General features: G+C 39.9%; 1 protein-coding gene across 1 annotated transcript in view; it reads left to right on the top strand.

Moving 5' to 3' along the window:
• The window catches only part of CCDC85A (coiled-coil domain containing 85A), a 211,400-nt gene that overhangs the window by 33,540 nt on the left and 157,403 nt on the right, over positions 1 to 20,457 (top strand). The window contains exon 2 of the mRNA XM_069954923.1: positions 6,179 to 7,103. Within this exon, the coding sequence (XP_069811024.1) occupies positions 6,179 to 7,103 (925 nt within the window). The remainder of the gene's footprint in view (positions 1 to 6,178; positions 7,104 to 20,457) is intronic.

Here is a 20,457-nt window from a genome sequence, read left to right on the forward strand (position 1 = left end):
ATGTGAACATTTTAATCCTGAGACTTCCTTTGAGCCGTTCAATGTGCTTTCATTTGTTATCAAGTCAGGAAGAATATAAAGATAAAAATAAAATATTATTCCCACTGAATGGTTTATATAAATCTGTCGGCGCCTCAATGTATGGTGTTACCCTTTCATCTAAATTTATATTCTTTTTTTTTGTGTGTGTCTTTCTGTGTTGGAAATTTTCCATCAGTATTATTAAAGCCCTTAAGTCTTTTATGATGCAGCTCATTCCCTTCTGAAAAATGTTTTCCAACTGTGTTTTTTATTACGTGCAGTAAATTTGTGCAAAGCAAGGCTCATCTTAGTATTTTTTCTTATACCGAGTGATCCATTGAGGCTAAGCATATTGTGGTGCAGTGTTTAAGAGAGGTTATTTATTAAGGTGACATTCTAGTTACAGTTGGATATAATTAGCAATTAGAATCTGGATTTTAATATTCTGGCATCCACAAGAATACGCAATAATAAAAAGGAACAAAAAGAAACATGTCTTCTTTCTCATTGCGAGTTTTATATGAATCTTCCATCATTTAATTTATTACCTCTGTGAAGTTGCCCTAGTGGACATACCTTTTACTTAAATATATAGAGCAATTGTGCCCATTAAACCTCCCAATTTTCCCATCATGAGACTGTAAACTAGAATGTCACATAAATTCCTTCAGACTGTAAACCCTCTCAGCTTGACCGGTTTAGCTCTATGGAGACCTAAGATCCGGCAAGGGGTTTCAAAACAAATTAACAACTTCAATTTCTTAAAGGAAACCTATGAAATCCTCAGTGGAATTATTTTTTTCAGATGCACCACAGGATACCCCCCCCCCAAGTCTGAATGAGGAGGATAATTAATAGACAATGGTTTTCAAGAGTGTTATAGCCCTATTCCACAGAACGATTATCGTTCATAAACTCGCTCCAACGACCGCTCGTTAACGATCACTAAACAATTTTTTTTTAGCGATAACACATAACGTGAATGATATATGTAGTGTAATGATTATTTTGCGGTCGTCACATGGTTATTTAAAACGTTCGCCTGGGTGATCATGACCATACAACACACCTACTTTTTTTAAACCTTTTTGCGAACCACTGAAAGATTTCTAATTTTACGAACCGATTAGCGAATTATCTTCCAAAGACCAACAACTTTTTTTCGACATGCTGAAAAACAATTTTGAACGACAGTATAACGATTTTGCCTTTGTCGTTCGCTCGTTTACACCAATTCCACGAAGCAATTATCGTTAACGAGCGGTCGTTGGAGCGAGTTTATGAACGATAATCGTTCCGTGGAATAGGGCCATTAGACTCTCTTGGTCATGTCCAAGCGTGGAATGGATAAAGAAAGTCTAACATTTCTTAAACACATTTGCAAAATAATAGACAGCGCTCCATAGCATAAATCTGACATAACTTAGGTGAGCTAAATGTGTTGGAGATTATCACCTAGTCGAGTTATGCTGACTCCAAGGCACATCTCTTGCATAAGCACACAATAAAGACCGCTGCCACTCCTATGTAATCCTCACAGGATCCAAGCATTAGACAATACACCTCCTTTCCAAGTATGGGTCAGCAGGAAGCAGATCCATAAAAGTACCATAAAGTACACACATTTGGGGGAATAAGGTACATTAAAGCTGCTGGTCATAGTACCATCCATGCACAAATAAGCTTAGTAAGTGTGTAGGGTTTCAGCATCTTTGTTCTGACCAACCAAGAGGTAGAAGGTAATGTTACCACCTAGGTTACCACCTAATGTGGATGCCTATTAATATTATACTGCTGTTTCTGACCAATTTATGACCAAGTCTGAAAATCTGTTCAAACCTTATCAAACATCTTTCAACATTTTAGAATTTTTTTTTTGCTTAGTACAGTATATAGAATGGATAAATCTGATCATTTCAAACTTGCCCTTTTTCTATGGTATGAACCCCATCTGCTCTGAGATGATTAAACTATCCAGAAAGCCACTGATACATTGCAGTTAGAGTAGTATTCCACACCATTTTAGGTTGCCATTAAATAGCAAAAAAGAGGTATAATGGTCCTTTTCCTCTTTGGAATTACAGTGATATATGGTTCTAACACTTGATGTGAGAAGTGTTCTCCTGCTGTTATTAAATTACATTCTTTAGGAAAGTGTGGGTCTAATATATCCTTAACCTGTACTACAAAGAGCTTGCCATTGCCCAGATTAAAGAAAGAAACGTAGTCATTGTGAGAGGAGCAGTTAATTTAGCCTCCGTATGTAACTTGGGAAGGTGGATTGAGTGTAAGAATGTATTAATGGGCTCTAATTTGGTAAAAGGACCATCATTTTTTCTCTCTGAGGTTATAAAGGGCTTTGCTAAATTGCCGGGACTCATTCGCTGTAGGGGAAGTGTAGGCAGCTCTGAAGCCTGTTTTAAAAATTATGGCATGTAATATGTTTAAGTCTCCATTTCACCCTATTTTGAAAATTTTAGCTTTTATATTGAGGAAGCTTTTCATCTCTTTCTGAAATATATTTCTTCTAGTGCTGAAGGGCATAAACTCTACCATCTCTTTGCCTTTATAGTTCGTTGCTCAAAGCAATAAGTTCTTCCGTCGCACCCGATGTGTCTACCTCCCAAAGATGGGCTTAGAGACATCTGGAAAACTATTCAGATGAATAAATTCAGAAATGAATCTAGCCACCTTTTAATTTTGCATATCATTAACTGTTAGTGACTTATTCAGCAAACCTCGGAAAAACAACCACATACCATTATTCCTCCTCCACCGTTGATACAATGCCACCAGGTATTGTAATGGTCTTCTGGTTCTCTCTCCAGAAGAAATATACAGAACCTTTAGTAGCTGTGATCCAGTAAACTCAGAGGTGTGGGGAGAGTAAGGAGGCTATTACAAGTGGCAAGTATCTGCCAATCAGGCAGAATCGGGCAGATATTGCCATGCATAATACAGACAATGATTAGCTGAGGATTGTTACCTATCAGCAGGTTTCAGAGGCGAGCTGTGGTTGGTCTCTTTTTCTTTAGTTAAGTCTCCCTAGTTTGGAAATGTAGTATGTTACAGACAAGACCCTGAGAGTAAAGATCCTACTTTGGGTTTGAGACCCCAAAAATCTGCACCAGGTGTCCTTTTTATTAGTTTTCTTTACTAATTATAATTACTTTTTTTTCCACAAGCCTTATGAAGGTTTTTAGTTTTAGTGTTTGCCACCATTCTTACAGCTCTTTTGGAGCCTGCAACAAAGTCCTGTCTTCTATGGTTTTCCGTGTATTGCCTTCCATGTCCACTTTTCTCTACACAAAGAAAGGCATGTCAAAACTAAACATATGTGTTTTTGTGTGTTTTTTGTCTATATACCCCAGCTACTTATGTTACTGGCTGGGAGGGGAGATATAATTTAATGAGGCTATTTGCAGTTGATAGTTTTTTTTTCCAATCAGAAAATAAAATCTAGGCTTGTTGCCATGTAGATAGCACAGTTGCCATAACCAAATGGAGAAACAACAGCTCTGTGGAAATTTTTTTTTATCTTAGATATAATATTACCAAGCTCACTGATCCAAGCATTCTCACAATCCAAAGCTTAATAAACACTAATGTGCGTAAACCATTCTAGAATACTACAAGTAAGTATAGCTACATACCCATATTTGTCTACTATGTGTACCATTACTATTCTTGAGAAATCAATGATTTTAGTGTAGGTGTTTAACAGTGTAATCCATATTTATTTCTAAAATATCTTTATTTCTAGAAGAGTTTTGAAATTCATTGCATAGAGTAGGTTAAGGGACAGCCTCTGGTCAGTGATTGGCTGAGCGGCTTGTCATTTAAGAGAAGGGGACAGAAGCATCAACAGTGAGTAGGGAACACAAGCAAAGGCTGCAGCACAATGGGGGAGAATAGGTAAGTATAATCCTTATTATTTTTCAAGTGTCATCAGCCAAAAGTAGCGCACCACTAGTGATGCACGGCCTGCGGCCAATGACTTTTAACCAAGTTTAAATAACAACAATCGGCCGATTATAGGTTCTTTGGCTGATCGTTGTTTTTATTACATGCAATAATCTGCCAAATTGGCCTGAATTAGCAGTTTATCCCTCTGTGTAATGGACCCTAACAGCTGGTTTAGATTTTTATTAGTAACGGCTTGATTTTTCTGCATTAGTTATTTGCTCATTTATCTTCAATGTACATACTTTTTTGGAATGATATTTTGGGGACTTGCGAATCAATTACTAGTTGTCCATACAGTTTTCGGTTCAAGATACATTTCAATCTGCAATCATTTGTAACTTGAGTGGCTACTGTATTTTTGTATTAAATATGTATACTGCAATGCTCAGAATAAAGCAATGCCAATCCATGTATGAATGGATGACAATACTATACAATGCAGTCATACAGTATAGGGTATAAGTACATAGGTTGTTCAGTTGTGTCAATCATTTTTAGAGTTGCAATGTAAGTCATTTGTAAGAGAGATGCAGTAGAGGTAAATAGATAAAAAAAAGAAAATTACAACTGCACGCTGCAAATGTTAAGACATGCCATTCCTTATGTTCCTCCTTGGCGCTGTCATTTAGTCAGTTAGGAACACTGGGGCACCTTATAGGAGCACAGCCAGCCCCCATTGCACCAATTTGGCCCGCCCCTAGCCAGCCTGCCCCTTTTTAATGATAATGAATGTAGCGGGCTGGCCAGGGGAAGGCTGTATCAGCACTATGGGGGCGGGTAGTACCCCAATGCTCCTAATGATCTCACCGAAATGTGGAGAAAAATAGTAATTGCACCAGAATTGAACTGAAGAGGGAAGTAAGACACGTACCTCCCCCATGGCGTCTCCTGTGCAATAGGGACATATCAGCAGGTTTTTTTCCCCGAATAAATAGAAAAGAAGGATCCTAGCATTTGATTAAATGGTGTGTACCATCCCGCCATGTTAAGTTGACCTCAGGGGAATGGTTCCTACACTGTACACTGGCCTCTCCTGGGCTAATACTAAGCCTATACTCTGGGCATGCATGATCCAATTAATCTCTGCTTAAAGGGGTTGGCCACTTTATAGTAAAATAGGTCAGTACAAGGTAAAATCAGACTCCCCTTCACCAGGCTGGGCTGCCCTGCTCGGTTTTGTCTCATAAAATGGCTGACATGGAGCAGCATGTGACCAGGCCCTGTCCCCTGTGTTCTCCATAGACATATACAGGCTCAGTGGTGGACACTGGGGGGCGGGGCATGGTCACATGCTCCTCCATATAAGGAATCTTATGAACCAAAACACCACAGAGCAGGGCAGCACAGTCTGGAGGAGGGGAGTCTGATTTAACTCTATGAGGTACACAGGGGGCTGATGTCAGTATATACAGTGAGTACACCTACTAATACTGTACACTGACCGATTTTACTGTAAAGTGGCCAACCCCTTTAAATCACCCATGGTATGAGATAATTGGAGTGCATAAATCCAAGGTGGAGGCATACACTCACCCCACGTGTAACACAAATAAAAAGATGCCAATCCAATACAACTATTTTCACTATGCAGGTGTATGCTACATGCTAAAAAATAGACACATTAATAGAAAAACAGATAGATAGATAGATAGATAGATAGATAGATAGATAGATAGATACTATTTTATATATTTGTATTATTATTATTTTAATTTAATTAAAAGGAGGATACGTTCTTAGCAGAAGGAAAAGCAATCACGTTCCCTAACATGTCCGTAGGGAATGTTTGCCCTCTCTCTTATGCTGATATCATACCCACCTTTTGATCAAAAAATATGTATGAAATAGCTGACATCCTAAATGTGGTATTAAAATAAAAGGGACCTCTGATTGCAAAAGGGCTTGTAACTTTTTATAGCTACAGTAAAGGAAAGATATTGCAATTGTTTTAGACATGTAGATGACAGAAAAATTAGTTTAATTTCAGAATGATGGTTTCCCTGCATCGGCTTATGAAATATTATATCAGATTTAATGTACTAAAAAATGCGTTTTGAATAAATCACATAGATGAGCGTAAATTGTATCTTTTCAAAGTCGTCATATTTTCATCTAAACAATTTGCAGGCAATGAGATATGTATGATTCCCAGCTCAATCATTTACTAATAGAAAATATCCTTTTGTTTAAGGACGTGAATCAGAAGCTGCAAGAAGACAACCAAGAACTCAGAGACCTATGTTGCTTCTTGGATGATGACAGACAAAAGGGAAAACGGATTTCGAGAGAATGGCAAAGACTGGGAAGATATACTTCTGGAATAATGCAGAAAGAGGTTACGTTGTATTTGCAAAAATTAAAGGAGCTTGAAGTTAGACAAGAAGAAGTGGTAAAAGAAAACCTTGAACTGAAAGAACTTTGTTTTTTGCTAGATGACGAAAAAATTGGAGTTGCTGGTAGTCGCAGTTCCATCGACAGCCAAAATAGCCTCTGCCAGTTGAATACAACAACCAGTACTTTCCTGCGCGATGTTGGTGATGGAAGTAGCACATCCAGTGCAGGCAGTACAGATAGTCCAGACCATCATAAACCAAATTCTACCAACAGTCCTGAACACCTTCAAAAAAGCAAAAGTGAAGGAAGTCCTGAACACCAGAAACACAGAAGTGGCAGCCCAGAACATCTTCAAAAGCCTAGGAGTTCAGCAAGCCCTGACCATCAGAAACATCTGAAAAGTGCCAGTCCAGAGCATCATAAAAGTGTGGGTAAAAGTAGTCCTGAGCCACAAAGGCATACTTGTAGTAGCCCAGAAAATCTACAAAAACAAATATTAAGTAGTAGTCCTGAACATTTTAAAAAGCATAGGTCTGGTGGTAGTCCAGAGTATCAAAAGCTCAGCAGTGGCAGCCCAGATCATCTCCAAAAACATACATTAAGTGGAAACTCAGATCATCTTCAAAAAGCAAGGGGCAGTAGCCCTGAGCATCTCAGACATTTTGGAGGTAGCCCAGAACATCTCAAACTTTTGAGTGGGAGCAGCAGGGAAGGCTCCTTAAGGCGACAAGTAGCAGATGAAATGTCATCTCATCACAGAAGTGTGTACAATGGAATGAATGGTGGGTGGACAAACCTACTGAAATCCCCATTTTCTTAAATGGAGTTTTCTGCATGTGTTAAACAACCAGAATATACATGATACATACAGGTGAACATTTCATGAATGCACGTTTTAGCCGAAATTTAAACTGTATTCTAATAATGGCCAGTAATTATTAGGAATTGGACATGTACTTCCAACCGTGACTTAAAGGGATTAGTCGTCTACTTAAAGAGGATGTACCACCTGGTACATCCTCTTTAACCTAAACCCACTGATCGAACAGTGACGGCACGGGGAAGCCGGTGCCACGGTCCGTTTTTCGTCCGCGGTCCTTAGAATAAATGGAGCCGCGTCATACAGGGGAGGGAATTCCCTCCCACTGGGGCCGCCTGGCCCGCCTCCAGTGCTTGAGCACCAGCCGGTTCCGGTGCATAGAACGGTGCTGTGCACAGGAACGGGGGCTCGGTCTGAAAAACGGACCGCGGCACTGGCTTCCCCGTCTCGGCGCCGTTCGATCAGTGGGTTTAGGTTAAAGAGGATGTACCAGGTGGTACATCCTCTTTAAGCATTTTTATTAAGGATCCCAGAATGGTATAAAATCATGAAAGAAGTCGTACTCAACTTACTAATACCCAACCACTTTCTAGTGCGTTTCTACTCCTGCTGGTTTCTGTGCTTCCTTGTCTCTCCTTACCTTAATGTGACCATTGTAGCCTCTGAATGGCTATCATGGTCACGTATCCATGCTAGGAGGAACCAGGAAGAACAGACACCAGGGGAACCCAGGAAGTGTCAAAATGGCAATGTTTGGGTTGGTAAGGTGACAATGACTATTTAATTATAAAAAAAAAACATAAAACAATTAGGGTATGTGCACACTACGGAATCCTGACGGAACACTCACCGCAGATTCCGCAGCTTACCCTTGCCCGCAGACGCTGGCTGGTCCCATAGCTTCATTCTTTGGTTTGCCAGGTTCTGCCGTCTGCTCGAAGAATGAACCTGCTCATTATTTGGGAGGACGGCGGAATCTGGCAAACCATACAATATAGCCAATGGGACCAGCGGAGATGCATGCGGCTGACAGTGTCCATGAGCAGGGAGGGCGAGCTGGAGAATCCGCTGCGGGTGTCTAGAAGGCATTCAGTTGTGTGCACATACCCTAAAGGCGGATGGACAACCCCTTTAAGCACATACATCTATTCTTTAACTTTTCTAGGCTTTGTTAACTCCTACCAGGACAAATCTAAACATATCTGGTCATTATGAGATCTGATACACATCTCACAGGATGTTTGCGTTTGATACAAACATACATGATTAGCTTAACCCATTGAATCAATGCTTCTATGTTGAATATTAACATATGCCATTGTTTTGTGTCTATTTGAGAATATGTTGTTTTCTTCTGTGTGATTATATACGTAAAGTATTGGTAAAACTATTTTTGCAAAACATAAAATAAGAAAAGTAGAGCATGTGTACAGTTTTTCTGCTGGTTATGTATTAGATCAGACATGGATGGTGTTAAATTTTTTAAATATATTTTATTATTTCCATTCTAATACCCAAATGAGAATGCTGATGTTGACTATATAGATATAAGTTGTGGCAGGTGATGTTGTTTACACTAAGATTAGAGTGGACATTTATTACCTATCGAGGACGAGGCTTAGCAGGTGTTATTACAAAGATCATATGTATCGTTAATCACCCAAGGCTTAATGGGCTTAAAGAGATTTATTGCCAATGAGCTCTAAGTTAAAAGCATCTCCATTTAAACTGAAAAAATAACCAGTCAATACTAAACAAAAGCCATGTGCGTGGAGCTTATGTCGGCATAATATCTATGTCTCTATATTATATTTTTGGTTCTGTAAAATGTGTGTATAATGCTTAAAGTGTCATTGTCGTTATAATTTTCTAAATCTAAATCAACAGTAGATGTGATATAAAGCAAGTTTGCAATGTACAATCAATTTCTGAACTTACCAGAAATCCAGGTCTAGTCTCTTCTGGAAGGCATCTTTTCTGACTTGTGCTGGTTGAAAAAAAAACAGACTAAACACAGGAAGTACAGTACAGAGAGTCACAGCTCAACATGTCTGTCAATCACATGACTGCCCTATCTCTGTGAGCGCTCAGATGGCCTGGGATACACAGGACTTCCTGTTTTCTGACTGTTTCCTCTTTTTTGAGAGAAAAAAACAGGAAGTGCTGTGTTTTCCATGATAACTAAAAGAAAAATAATGAATGTATATTGCAAACTTGCTTTATATCACATCTACTGATGATTTAGATTTTGAAAGTTATAACGACAGTTACACTTTAAGAGTTCTCCTCACTTTGTCCATCCAGTTGGTCTCTAAGGAAATATAAAGGTTGAAATGACAGTACAAAGAAACAGAGGAGGTAAACTCAAAAAATGGAGGTCAACAGGAGGAAGTGGAGCCCTGTAGAGCAGAAGAGGTATGACCTTTTATGCTCTCTGGGAACCCCTTTAAATTTGACAGCTGTGCTGCCATAACAGGCTTGACCCATGAATAGGTATGGTGCAGCCATGTTTTTATTTTTTCAAACTTATACATTTAAAAGGAACTAAAGTAATCTGATACATTGTTTAAATATGATTTTTTTTATGTTGAGCATGCTGTTGTGGGTGATTTGGTAAATCCAGAGATGGACAATGGGAAATGTTTCAACTAAAGAACTGCCACAATCGTTTATGGTATCGAAAGAAAATGATTATACAATGGTTCACAATTATATTTTAATTTGTAACGCTACCTAGCTTGGTGAAGGAGTCGGCAAAGAATTTGGCTCTATTCAGTACATTGGAACTGAGCAGCAATACCATAAGCAGTCATGATTTTGTAATAGTGAATACCCCCCCATTAATGTCTTTACTGATCGGAGTATGTGTGTATATATTTAAGACATTAAATATGTGTCACTGAGAGATCATCTCATATGAAAGTAAAAAAAAAAAAACAAAGTCAGCATGCGATCCAGTATATCTATTATATTGCCTTTTCAAACAGATGTTCCAAGCACAGGAAAAAGGCTCACGGTTGGAGGCAAATGTTGTCTCTGGGAATTGTTAGACAACTGAAATGACACACTGGATGGCATGCTGGCATTACATTTGCTTGGATTGTATTTGAATATTTTGGACCAACTTCTACTAACAGACTGTGTAAGAGTTCAACAGGTGGTATTACATATTGTTATACCCCTTATTACAATAAGGCTATAATGAGACTACAGCCCAACGAAATAAACTGAGTTGAACACTGTCTGTCTGCTGCTACTGCTGTCACTTGATAAAAATAAAGAGGCAACGCTACAACAATTCTAAGTAGAATTAAGGCCCTATTAAACCAAGCGATTATTGGTGTAATAGCTCCTGATCTGCTTGCTGTTGCTCCGTGTAATAGTAGCGGTGGCAGCAGACCACTGTTATCTCCTATGGGCTCCCCGGACGATCTTTACATCATCCAAGGAGCCTGCCCACAGCTTCCTGTGCCCCCCCTCTCTTACCGGCTTACTGCCAGCACTTTTAATGGCGGGGAACGAGGAGCAAGCGAGCACTGATCTGACAGGTCGGCATTCGCGTGATCCCTACCATCTGCCTGTGTAAAAGGGGCTATAGCCTTAGGCTATGTTCACACACAGTAATACAATGGCAGTTGTTTAACAATAGCCGTTGTATTACAGTGCAGCACTGGCCGCATTTTTTCATGTTCTTGCAGCTGACATTTCCATGGGCCACAGGAACATTTCTGAATAGTTATTTGAATTGCGGACACATTTTCGGTGTGCCTGCAATTCAATTAACCAATGACCTAAATACAATAGGAGGAGTAGGAGTGCCCATGCATTGTGTGAACAGACTGTGAACAATGGCCATTGTTTACAGTTTGCCAACTGGAAAAAACCAACAGGTCAATTATTTCCACGGCCTTAGGGGAACAGTGGCCGGTATGCAATACATTATGTGCACAGCGGCCGGTGTTCCCCATAGGATTCAACAAAGTGTATTCTTTTTTTTTTTTTTACAAGAATGGCTGTTCTTGTCAAAAAAAGAATACACCATGTAAACATAGCCTTAAAGGGCCCCCCAAAATTGATGCCTAACACCTATCCACAGGAAAGGTGACAAAAATCTTATTACTTGAGTCCCATTCCCTAATGGACAGTGTTAGACTTTGTCATTCCTTTACTGTTACTTCGCTCAGTGGTGAAAATGAAGACCCTTTTTTTAAGACTAGGGTGAGTCTGAACAGTTAAATACCTATAGTATCTGAGAATAGGTGACAACTGGTCATTGCCCCATTAGGGAGTGGTGATATCTTGTTTGGAATTTTTCATGCCATATGATACTATTGGTGTTTATTGCCTTGCCAGTACTTGGCCTGAAGCTGCTTCATGTTATTTCTTTGGTTACAGGCCCAGCCCTATACATTATGTTCCTTTCCGTCATTCTCAGGTATTTAATGAAGCCTAATAGAGATGAATATTTTCATAGGCTTCCATGCGTAAATTAAGCACAGTCCTTCGTATCGCTTCTTGTTTTTCACACTTTCTTCGTCTCTCTCAGACAATTATCAGGTACTTTCTTCAGTTTGGTAACTCCTACATGTTGTGAAGTTTTTCTAAGTGTGATGTTCCATTACTGGTGAAAGATTTGTTCTAATTGTCTTCTCACTTGGCTGAATGTAATAATTTACTGCAAACAGTTCCATTTGCTATTTGTTAAATAAAACACATAGATCATGTGAATGAATGCCAAACTCCCCTTAAAGGGATTTTCCTGGCAAATATAATATTGTACAATGTGCCTCTCTCTGTATTAAAATTATGAAATATTTACCTCCCCTGCTGATCCTGCTTTTAGATCTTCCAGTCCCCACTATAGTCCTGTTCTTTCTTCTGGTCCCCACTACAGTCCTGTTTATAATTTTAGTGCATAGGAAGGCATATAGAAAAATATATAATTTGTCTGCAACAACTACTGCTATTAATGTTATTGATCATTAATCCCTTATTGACAGATGAAGTAAATGAATGTCATACATGTCCGTCACTTAACAAAGGATGGCATCCATTTACACCATTTTCTTCAGGGGCTCTATGAAGCAAGCTTAACTCCTCAACTCGCTTCATAGAGGATGAGGACCATATGCTATTAGCAGCCGGGTCCTCACAGTCAATGACAGGCTTCCGTGATTATGTGGCTACCCACAATTAACCCCTTAAACGTGAATTTTAAGTGCAGCTCCTGTCACTTACTGATCGGGACCCCCCCCCCCAGGACACAACTACCAGGGGTATAATGCTTACCTCTCTGCAGTCTGATGTTCAGTCTTCTGGCAGAGTCTTCCTCAGACAGGCTCTACTAGAAGATAGCAGAAACACAGGAACACAAGTAAAACTCAGGCCCTCCTGCTGTTACCCAACAACAACTTCTATCATGCCTGGACAGCCAAAGCTAAAGCTTTGGCTATCCAGGGAATTGTAGTTTTGCCCTAGGGGGACATAAAGAAGTGTAAAATACAATGATAAAAATATGCTAAAGCCCCTCCACAAATAAAAGTTTAAATCACCCCCTTTCCCATTTTATAAATAAAACACATAAATAAATAATCATATTATACTGTATATTGTAACGTGTAGTTGTCTCACCTATTTGTATATAACATTGTTATTCCCACACGACGAATGAAAGTAAAAAAAGACTTCTAGGATTGATGATTTTTTGTTACATTATATATAAGACGGAAAAAAAAATCATAAAAAGTTATCAAAAAGTCCCAGTTACACAATATGGTACAAAAAAAAAAAAAAACTTAGAGATCCTGGAGCAAAAAAATTATATCCTAAACAACCCTATAGGTTAAAGTGACTCTGTACCCACAATCTGTGCCCCCCAAAACCAATTGTACCTTCGGATAGCTGCTTTTAATCTAAGATCTGTCCTGGGGTCTGTTCGGCAGGTGATGCAGTTATTATCCTAAAAAAACAACTTTTAAACTTACAGCCCCGTGCCGTAAGGCGTAGCTTACAATATCTGCCCTAACTTTGAACCACCCCTCCGTCCCTCCTCCCCACCCTCTTCATCATTAGGAATGCCCTTAGAAGATTTTCTCCTGTCTGAACATTGCACAGGTGCCTTAACAATCCAGCCAATGTGCCATGCTGACACAGGTGAGGAATAGGAGACAATCTGCCTGGAGCATTCTTAATGATGAGGAGGGCGGGGAGGAGGGACCAAGAGGTTGTGCCAGCCTAATGCATACACTATCTAAGCCATGTCAGTTGGGCACAGGGCTGCAAGTTTAAAAGTTGTTTTTTAGGACAATAACTGCATCACCTGCCGAACGGACCCCAGGACAGATCTTGGATTAAAAGCAGCTATCTGAAGGTACAAGTGGTTTAGGGGAGTCGCTTTAAAAAAAAAAAGAAAAAGGAAAAGGGCAATTTAAACTATAATTATTTGCAAATAAAAAAGGTTTTGCTCTTCAAAATAGTAAAAGGTTAGAAAAAATATGTAAACATGCATATTGTTCTGTTTGGACTGACTTATTGAATAAAGATACCATAAAGGGCATTATGTAGACACGAGAACCCCCCAAAAAGTTAGGAAATTGCATTGTAAATTGCTATTGTAAATGGTTGATCCAATTTTATTTGCCTCCAGCTACTTGTGATCGCCTCACATGCATTGTTGCAGTTTTGAATAAACGTGTGTCAGATAACTTGCTTGTTTCCTCAAAGACCTTTGTGCTTTTCAGTTTAAACTTTTACATACCTTCCTGTACTTTGACCTTGACCTTTAGGCATGCTACTGACCACTCCTCTGCATACTGATTTGAACTTTGAACCTTGATAAGACATCCTAGTCCCGACTCGAGGGGGGGGGGGGGGTATATGGGCAGATCCTCCAAGTAGGCAGAGACAGGGGTGCAGGTGGAGATTATGGCTACATGTTCTTACCTCTGCTGTCCTGACAGTCTCTTGTAAGGTTTATTGACTATGGAATATTTTTGGATTGTTTTTGATATTGATCATAAAAGTTCATTCGGAATGTTTCATTTATGTAACTTGAATAGATTTCTGGTGACTACCAACTCAGGGTGAGGAACACGTCAAACAGAAACCGATTTCTCAGCTTCCTGAATATGACATGAAAACACGCTGTTGTGTTGACATCGGAATAACTGTAGCGCCCATATTTCCAGATTTGATGCCACATTTTATATTCTTCTTTATGTCTTTGCCTTTGATGTTTGAGTTCGTCATTTTCCACTTAATGGACATTATTAGATAAACGCAGTAGGGCTTCCTAGGGATGTTTAACAAGTCTACATTTTTCCTTCTTACGAAACTTGCTAAATATTACATTATGAAATATGCAAATAGGAACATACAGTATTTACATTTTCCAGTATGATGTGTGTGACAACCGTGTAAGATAACCGTGTATCATTACACCTTGCTGTGCTGGAGTGCTGTGCTTCATCCAAGTGGTTTATTATAAATCATCTGTTTCTTATCTCTGGTTTCATGGTACGCTTTGATATCTCCGTCATAGTGTGATATCAAAGTGTTTTAGATCAGCTTGTCGTTCCCAGCAGGAATTATTAGAAAGAAAAGAAATACAAGATTGGTGACTAATAATACCTGCCAGATAGCTAAAACATATGAAAACAGAGTTTATGTATTTAGGGGTATAATAAGAAGAAATAAAAAGCCCTTATTATATGTGTGTAGCAGCTCATAAGTATACCCTGCAGCAAAGGGAGAAAAGACAGTAAGATATATATACAAAAAAATATCCCCATGGTCACCAGCCTACCACTGTCTAATTTCATAACTTTAGAATTATTTTTACCTACAGAGCTGTACGATGGCTTGTTCTGTTGTAGGAAGAGCTATATTTTTTTTTGTATCGTCAAGAATAAGCGTCCGTTCTTTACTGCAGGGGTGGCATTGCATTGGAGTCAATGCAATGCCGCCTGCTGTGTGTTCACACAGCATTATGTTAACGCCTGTTCTTTAGAACACAAATGCAAATGTTCATGGCCATTTCTATAGTCAGGAAATACTGATCAGGAAGCCTTTCGGGAGGCTTCAGGAAAACATCAGTATTTCCTCACCGTAAGGCCATGTTCACACGGCATATTGGACTGGCCTTTCCGTGATCTTTCCAGCCTCAGAGCTCTGCTGCGGGCACATCCGTGCGCGCCTGCATCAGAACTCCCCAGAGCACACTATGAAGCGAGGGGCTCGCTTCATAGTGTGCACTGACAGGGTTTCTGCGGCCGCTATTCAATGAATAGCGGACATAGAAAACTGTTATGTCAGTTGTTTGCGGCGCTGCGGGGATCCCGGCCGGAGCGTATACATATTTTTTCGTATTAGCTATGGCTGTTGTTGCAATCGGCAACAACGGCTGTAGAAATACGAAAAATACGTTGAGTAAACATAGCCTGATATAGTAAAGAAAAATAAATAAATACAAGTACATAGTTACCTGATGCACAGCAGTAGCGGTGCTCTCTAGCCCTTCTTCTCCCTGTGTGCCCGAGCTCCGGAGAGAGAGTGACCTTTTGTGGCCAGAAGTATAATACCTCTTCCAGCCACAAGAGTGATTGACAGGGCAGAGAGCCAATGGCTCCTCATCCTGTCCAATGCAGCACCACATTGTATGTTATAATTGCATATGTTATATGCAGCACTGTATGTTATAATTGCCTGTGTGCTGGTGCAGGCACTGGCCTGACAGGCAGAATATCTAAATAGATTCCAGATGTGAATCTAGAGTTGTCTGGAACTCTGGATGCTTCTATAGGATTCTATTGGGCATTTGTGCCAGAATTGCCCAATAATGTCTAGACCTATTTTCTGACATGGACACCCTTAAGGGTACAAACCCACTTGCCGGATCCGCAGCGAGTCCCCTTGCTGCGTATTTGCAGCGAGACTCGCTGCGGATCCGGACCCTATTCTTTCAATGGAAGACAAAATCGCAGCAGGGATGTACATCCCTGCTGCGATTTTGTCTGCAGCCCGCCCCATTAACCCCCCGGCCGCCGGACATTATACATTACCGGGTCCCCGATCCTGCTTGCTTCGGGGCTCCCGGTGTCTTCACGGCCCGCCCGGCCAATCATTGTGCTGCGGCGGGGCTGGTCCCCCCCGGGGGGAGATCCGTCCCACTAGACACCAGGGATGTGTTTATCTAAGCATCTTAGTGCAGCTGTCAGGTTTGACAGCTGCACTTAGAGGCTTAATTAGCCCGCGCGGCAACGGGACCCACGCCGGCTAATAGAGGCACTGCCCGGCTGCACATGTCAGCCGGGATCAGCGCCGTTCAGAGCGGGGTCCCGGCGGGACCCCTCTCTGAACACCCCCCGCGGCACCATGACGTATCAGATGGGTTAAACCATGTTTGATTTATCTCCCCCTTTGAGACCATTTTTTGGCCCCCCGGTTTCCAAGGCAACTATTCAACACACTGTGATCTTGTTGTGAGGACCAGGGTAACCAATGTTTGTTAAATTCCTGGACAGTCAGTAAATAAATATGGAACATTTATCATTTGTTTAGGAAAATTACAGATACAGCCTTGATTTTGTTTAAGCTGGGGTGTTAAGGAGAACGTGCCGACTCTTAGGAATTAAGCAAAAATCATTAAGTGGTATGATAAATTCAGAAGAAATCTCTGCAAAATACAAAAGGCGATTCACATGCCATATAACAGGTAAAGAATTGATTCTCACATTGATCTAGTACATAAGTCAATTTCTGAAATAATGTTAGCCAAAACTGAAAAAATAATGTTAAAGGGAACGTGTCATTAGAATATTATTTTTGTGATTTTTTTTCTATAATTTTACATGTCACTCTCTATAATAAGAGGTAATTCTGAGATCTTACAGTTTTCATTCTCACCACTAGGGGAAAAACTAAGCTGAGACTTCCTGTTCTGTCAGTGGTGGTAAGAGAAGGCTGCTGTAAAGTGATCTGTACAGAATTGCAGCAACATGTGACATCAGTAGATAGTAGAGAAAATAGCTGCTCCCTGGAATAATAACTTCAAATGTCACAGGGCAGGCTCAGTAATATTTCACATTCACCTTAAGGGGACAGACTCTGTCTATTGTTGTCTATGTCCACGAGTCTTGCTGTAAGTCATGCCACTAAACAATGTTAAGAACAGCTCAGGCAAGATGGTTGCCCCATAACAAAGTACAATAACTGAAATAAAAAAAATACAGCCAGAAAATAGAAGATATGTTTTAGAAAATAGATTAGAATGAAAGTATATATATATATATATATATATATATATATATATATATATATATACATATATATATATATATATATATATATATATATATATACAGTAAAAGAAAATCTAGGTGACACGTGCGCTTTAAAAAGGTGTGAAAGATATAGAGACTTAAAAACCATCATTCTGTTCCCAGGTGTAAGACTGGTGTAAGATTGACAGACAATGTCAATGGAGGATTTTATGTTTTAGCATCAGTAACCAGTTATGTGACTAGGTAGCTGGTAAATTGAAAAAATGTTCAGCAGCACTAGAAAAACATATATGTGCGGGTGCACGTCTCACCAAACCGGACCCAGGTTCGTATAGAATATCCAAAGAGAAGATGGAGACCGCACTTCCAAAGAAGAATTCACACTTTATTCACACCAGATGCAACGTTTCGGCTCAATGTGCAGCCTTTCTCAAGCAGTGATACAAAATGCTCCAAGAGCTCAGTATATATACATGTGTACATGATTGTGGTTCATCAAACAATTAATTCATAGAGACATAAGTAAAGTAAAATAAAAATGATCTAGTATCATGTGAAATTCAAAAATCAAGATGATAAACAGGCAAAGTGAAAAGAAGACCTAATCTGATAATTTACAACAATGATCATATTAGGAATGATGTGAAATCACAATAAATGACATGATTAGGTGTTATACACACAGCTGTGCAACAAATAGTAAACAAAAAACAAGTTATACATACATCACACCAAAGCAGGGAATCCACATGGAGGTGGCGTGTCCGGGAGCGCCGGCGTCGCCCGCTGATGACGTCACCCACAGCGCATGTCAGCTTGGGGACTGCCCGACGCATGCGCCTGTGATCACACCGATCATGTGATACACTTGGGTCACATGATTTGGAACTAGGTGATCCGGACACCATGCGCTGTGGGTGACGTCATCAGCGGGCGACGCCGGCGCTCCCGGACACGCCACCTCCATGTGGATTCCCTGCTTTGGTGTGATGTATGTATAACTTGTTTTTTGTTTACTATTTGTTGCACAGCTGTGTGTATAACACCTAATCATGTCATTTATTGTGATTTCACATCATTCCTAATATGATCATTGTTGTAAATTATCAGATTAGGTCTTCTTTTCACTTTGCCTGTTTATCATCTTGATTTTTGAATTTCACATGATACTAGATCATTTTTATTTTACTTTACTTATGTCTCTATGAATTAATTGTTTGATGAACCACAATCATGTACACATGTATATATACTGAGCTCTTGGAGCATTTTGTATCACTGCTTGAGAAAGGCTGCACATTGAGCCGAAACGTTGCATCTGGTGTGAATAAAGTGTGAATTCTTCTTTGGAAGTGCGGTCTCCATCTTCTCTTTAGGTAGCTGGTAAGCTATTTTTAAACTTTTATTGGTTATTGTTAGGCTATGTTCACACAACGTCCAAAAAAGGAAAAATGCGTCCATTTTGTTTTTTAAAACAAAGATATCCATTATTGCATAATTTTATTTGACTTTTAAAATTGTATTGAAGTCTACGGAATAACAGACATTTGTTATACAATTTGTTAAATAACTGACATCTTTTGAGGTGGACAGCATTCAATACACTGTGTGAAAAAGATGTCTGTTATTCCATAGAATTCAATGCAATTTATGGAAGTCACTGAAAATGATGCAACAACAGACGTCTTTTTTTTAAATTAAAAAGCGAATGCCTCTTTCATTTCTTGGATGTTGTGTGAACATAGCCTTTCTATACAGTACAGATCAAAAGTTTGGACACACCTTCTCATTCATAGAGTTTTCTGTATTTTCATGACTATGAAAATTGTAGAGTCACACTAAAGGCATCAAAACTATGAAATAACACATTAGGTATTAGATTCTTAACAAAAAAAGGGTGAAAGAACTAAAAATATCTCTTATATTCTAGGTTCTTCAAAGTAGCCGCCTTCTGCTTTGATTACTGCTCTGTACTCTTGGCATTCTCTTGATGAGCTTCAAGCGGTAATCACCGGAAATGGTCTCCAACAGTCTTGAAGGAATTCCCAGAAATGCTTAGCACTTGTTGGCCCTTTTGCCTTTACTCTGCGGTCCAGCTCACCCCAAACTATCTTGTAGCACCCCATCACTCTCCTTCTTGGTCAAATAGCCCTTACACAGCCTGGAAGTGTGTTTAGGGTCATTGTCCTGTTGAAAAATAAATGATGGTCCAACTAAATGCAAACCGGATGGAATAGCATGCAGCTGCAAGATGCTGTGGTAGCCATGCTGGTTCAGTATGCCTTGAATTTTGAATAAATCCCCAACAGTGTCACCAGCAAAGCCCCCCCACACCATCACACCTCCTCCTCCATGCGTCATGGTGGCCGCCAGGCATGTACAGTCCATCCGTTCACCTGTTCACACAAAGAAACGATGGTTGAAACCAAAGATCTCAAATTTGGGCTCATCAGACTAAAGCAAAGATTTTCACTGGTCTAATGTGCCATTCCTTGTGTTCTTTAGCCCAATGAAGTCTCTTCTGCTTGTTGCCTGTCCTTAGCGGTGGTTTCCTAGCAGCTATTTTACCATGAAGGCCTGCTGCACAAAGTCTCCTCTTACCAGTTGTTGTAGAGATGTGTCTGCTGCTAGAACTCTGTGTGGCAATGACCTGGTCTCTATTCTGAGCTGCTGGTAAGGCTAGGTTCACACTGCGTTTTCAGCATCCGTTTAACGGATCCGTTTTTTTTAACGTCCAGAAAAATAGGGTCAGCAACGTTTTTTGGTCCGTTTTGGCCCGCCAAAAAAAACGGATCCGTTTTTTTTTATAATGGAAGTCAATGGAAAAACGGATGCACACAAATGAATCCGTTTTTTGCAATCCGTTTTTCATGCGTTTTTTGCAAAAAACGGATGCGTTAAACGGATGCTGAAAACGCAGTGTGAACCTAGCCTAACCTTCAATTTCTGAGGCTGGTGATTCGGATGAACTTCTACTACGCAGCAGAGGGGACTCTTGGTCTTCCTTTCCTGGAGCCGTCCTCATGTCAGCCAGTT

Source organism: Dendropsophus ebraccatus, chromosome 15 (assembly GCF_027789765.1).
Source record: "Dendropsophus ebraccatus isolate aDenEbr1 chromosome 15, aDenEbr1.pat, whole genome shotgun sequence".
Lineage (NCBI taxonomy): Eukaryota > Metazoa > Chordata > Amphibia > Anura > Hylidae > Dendropsophus > Dendropsophus ebraccatus.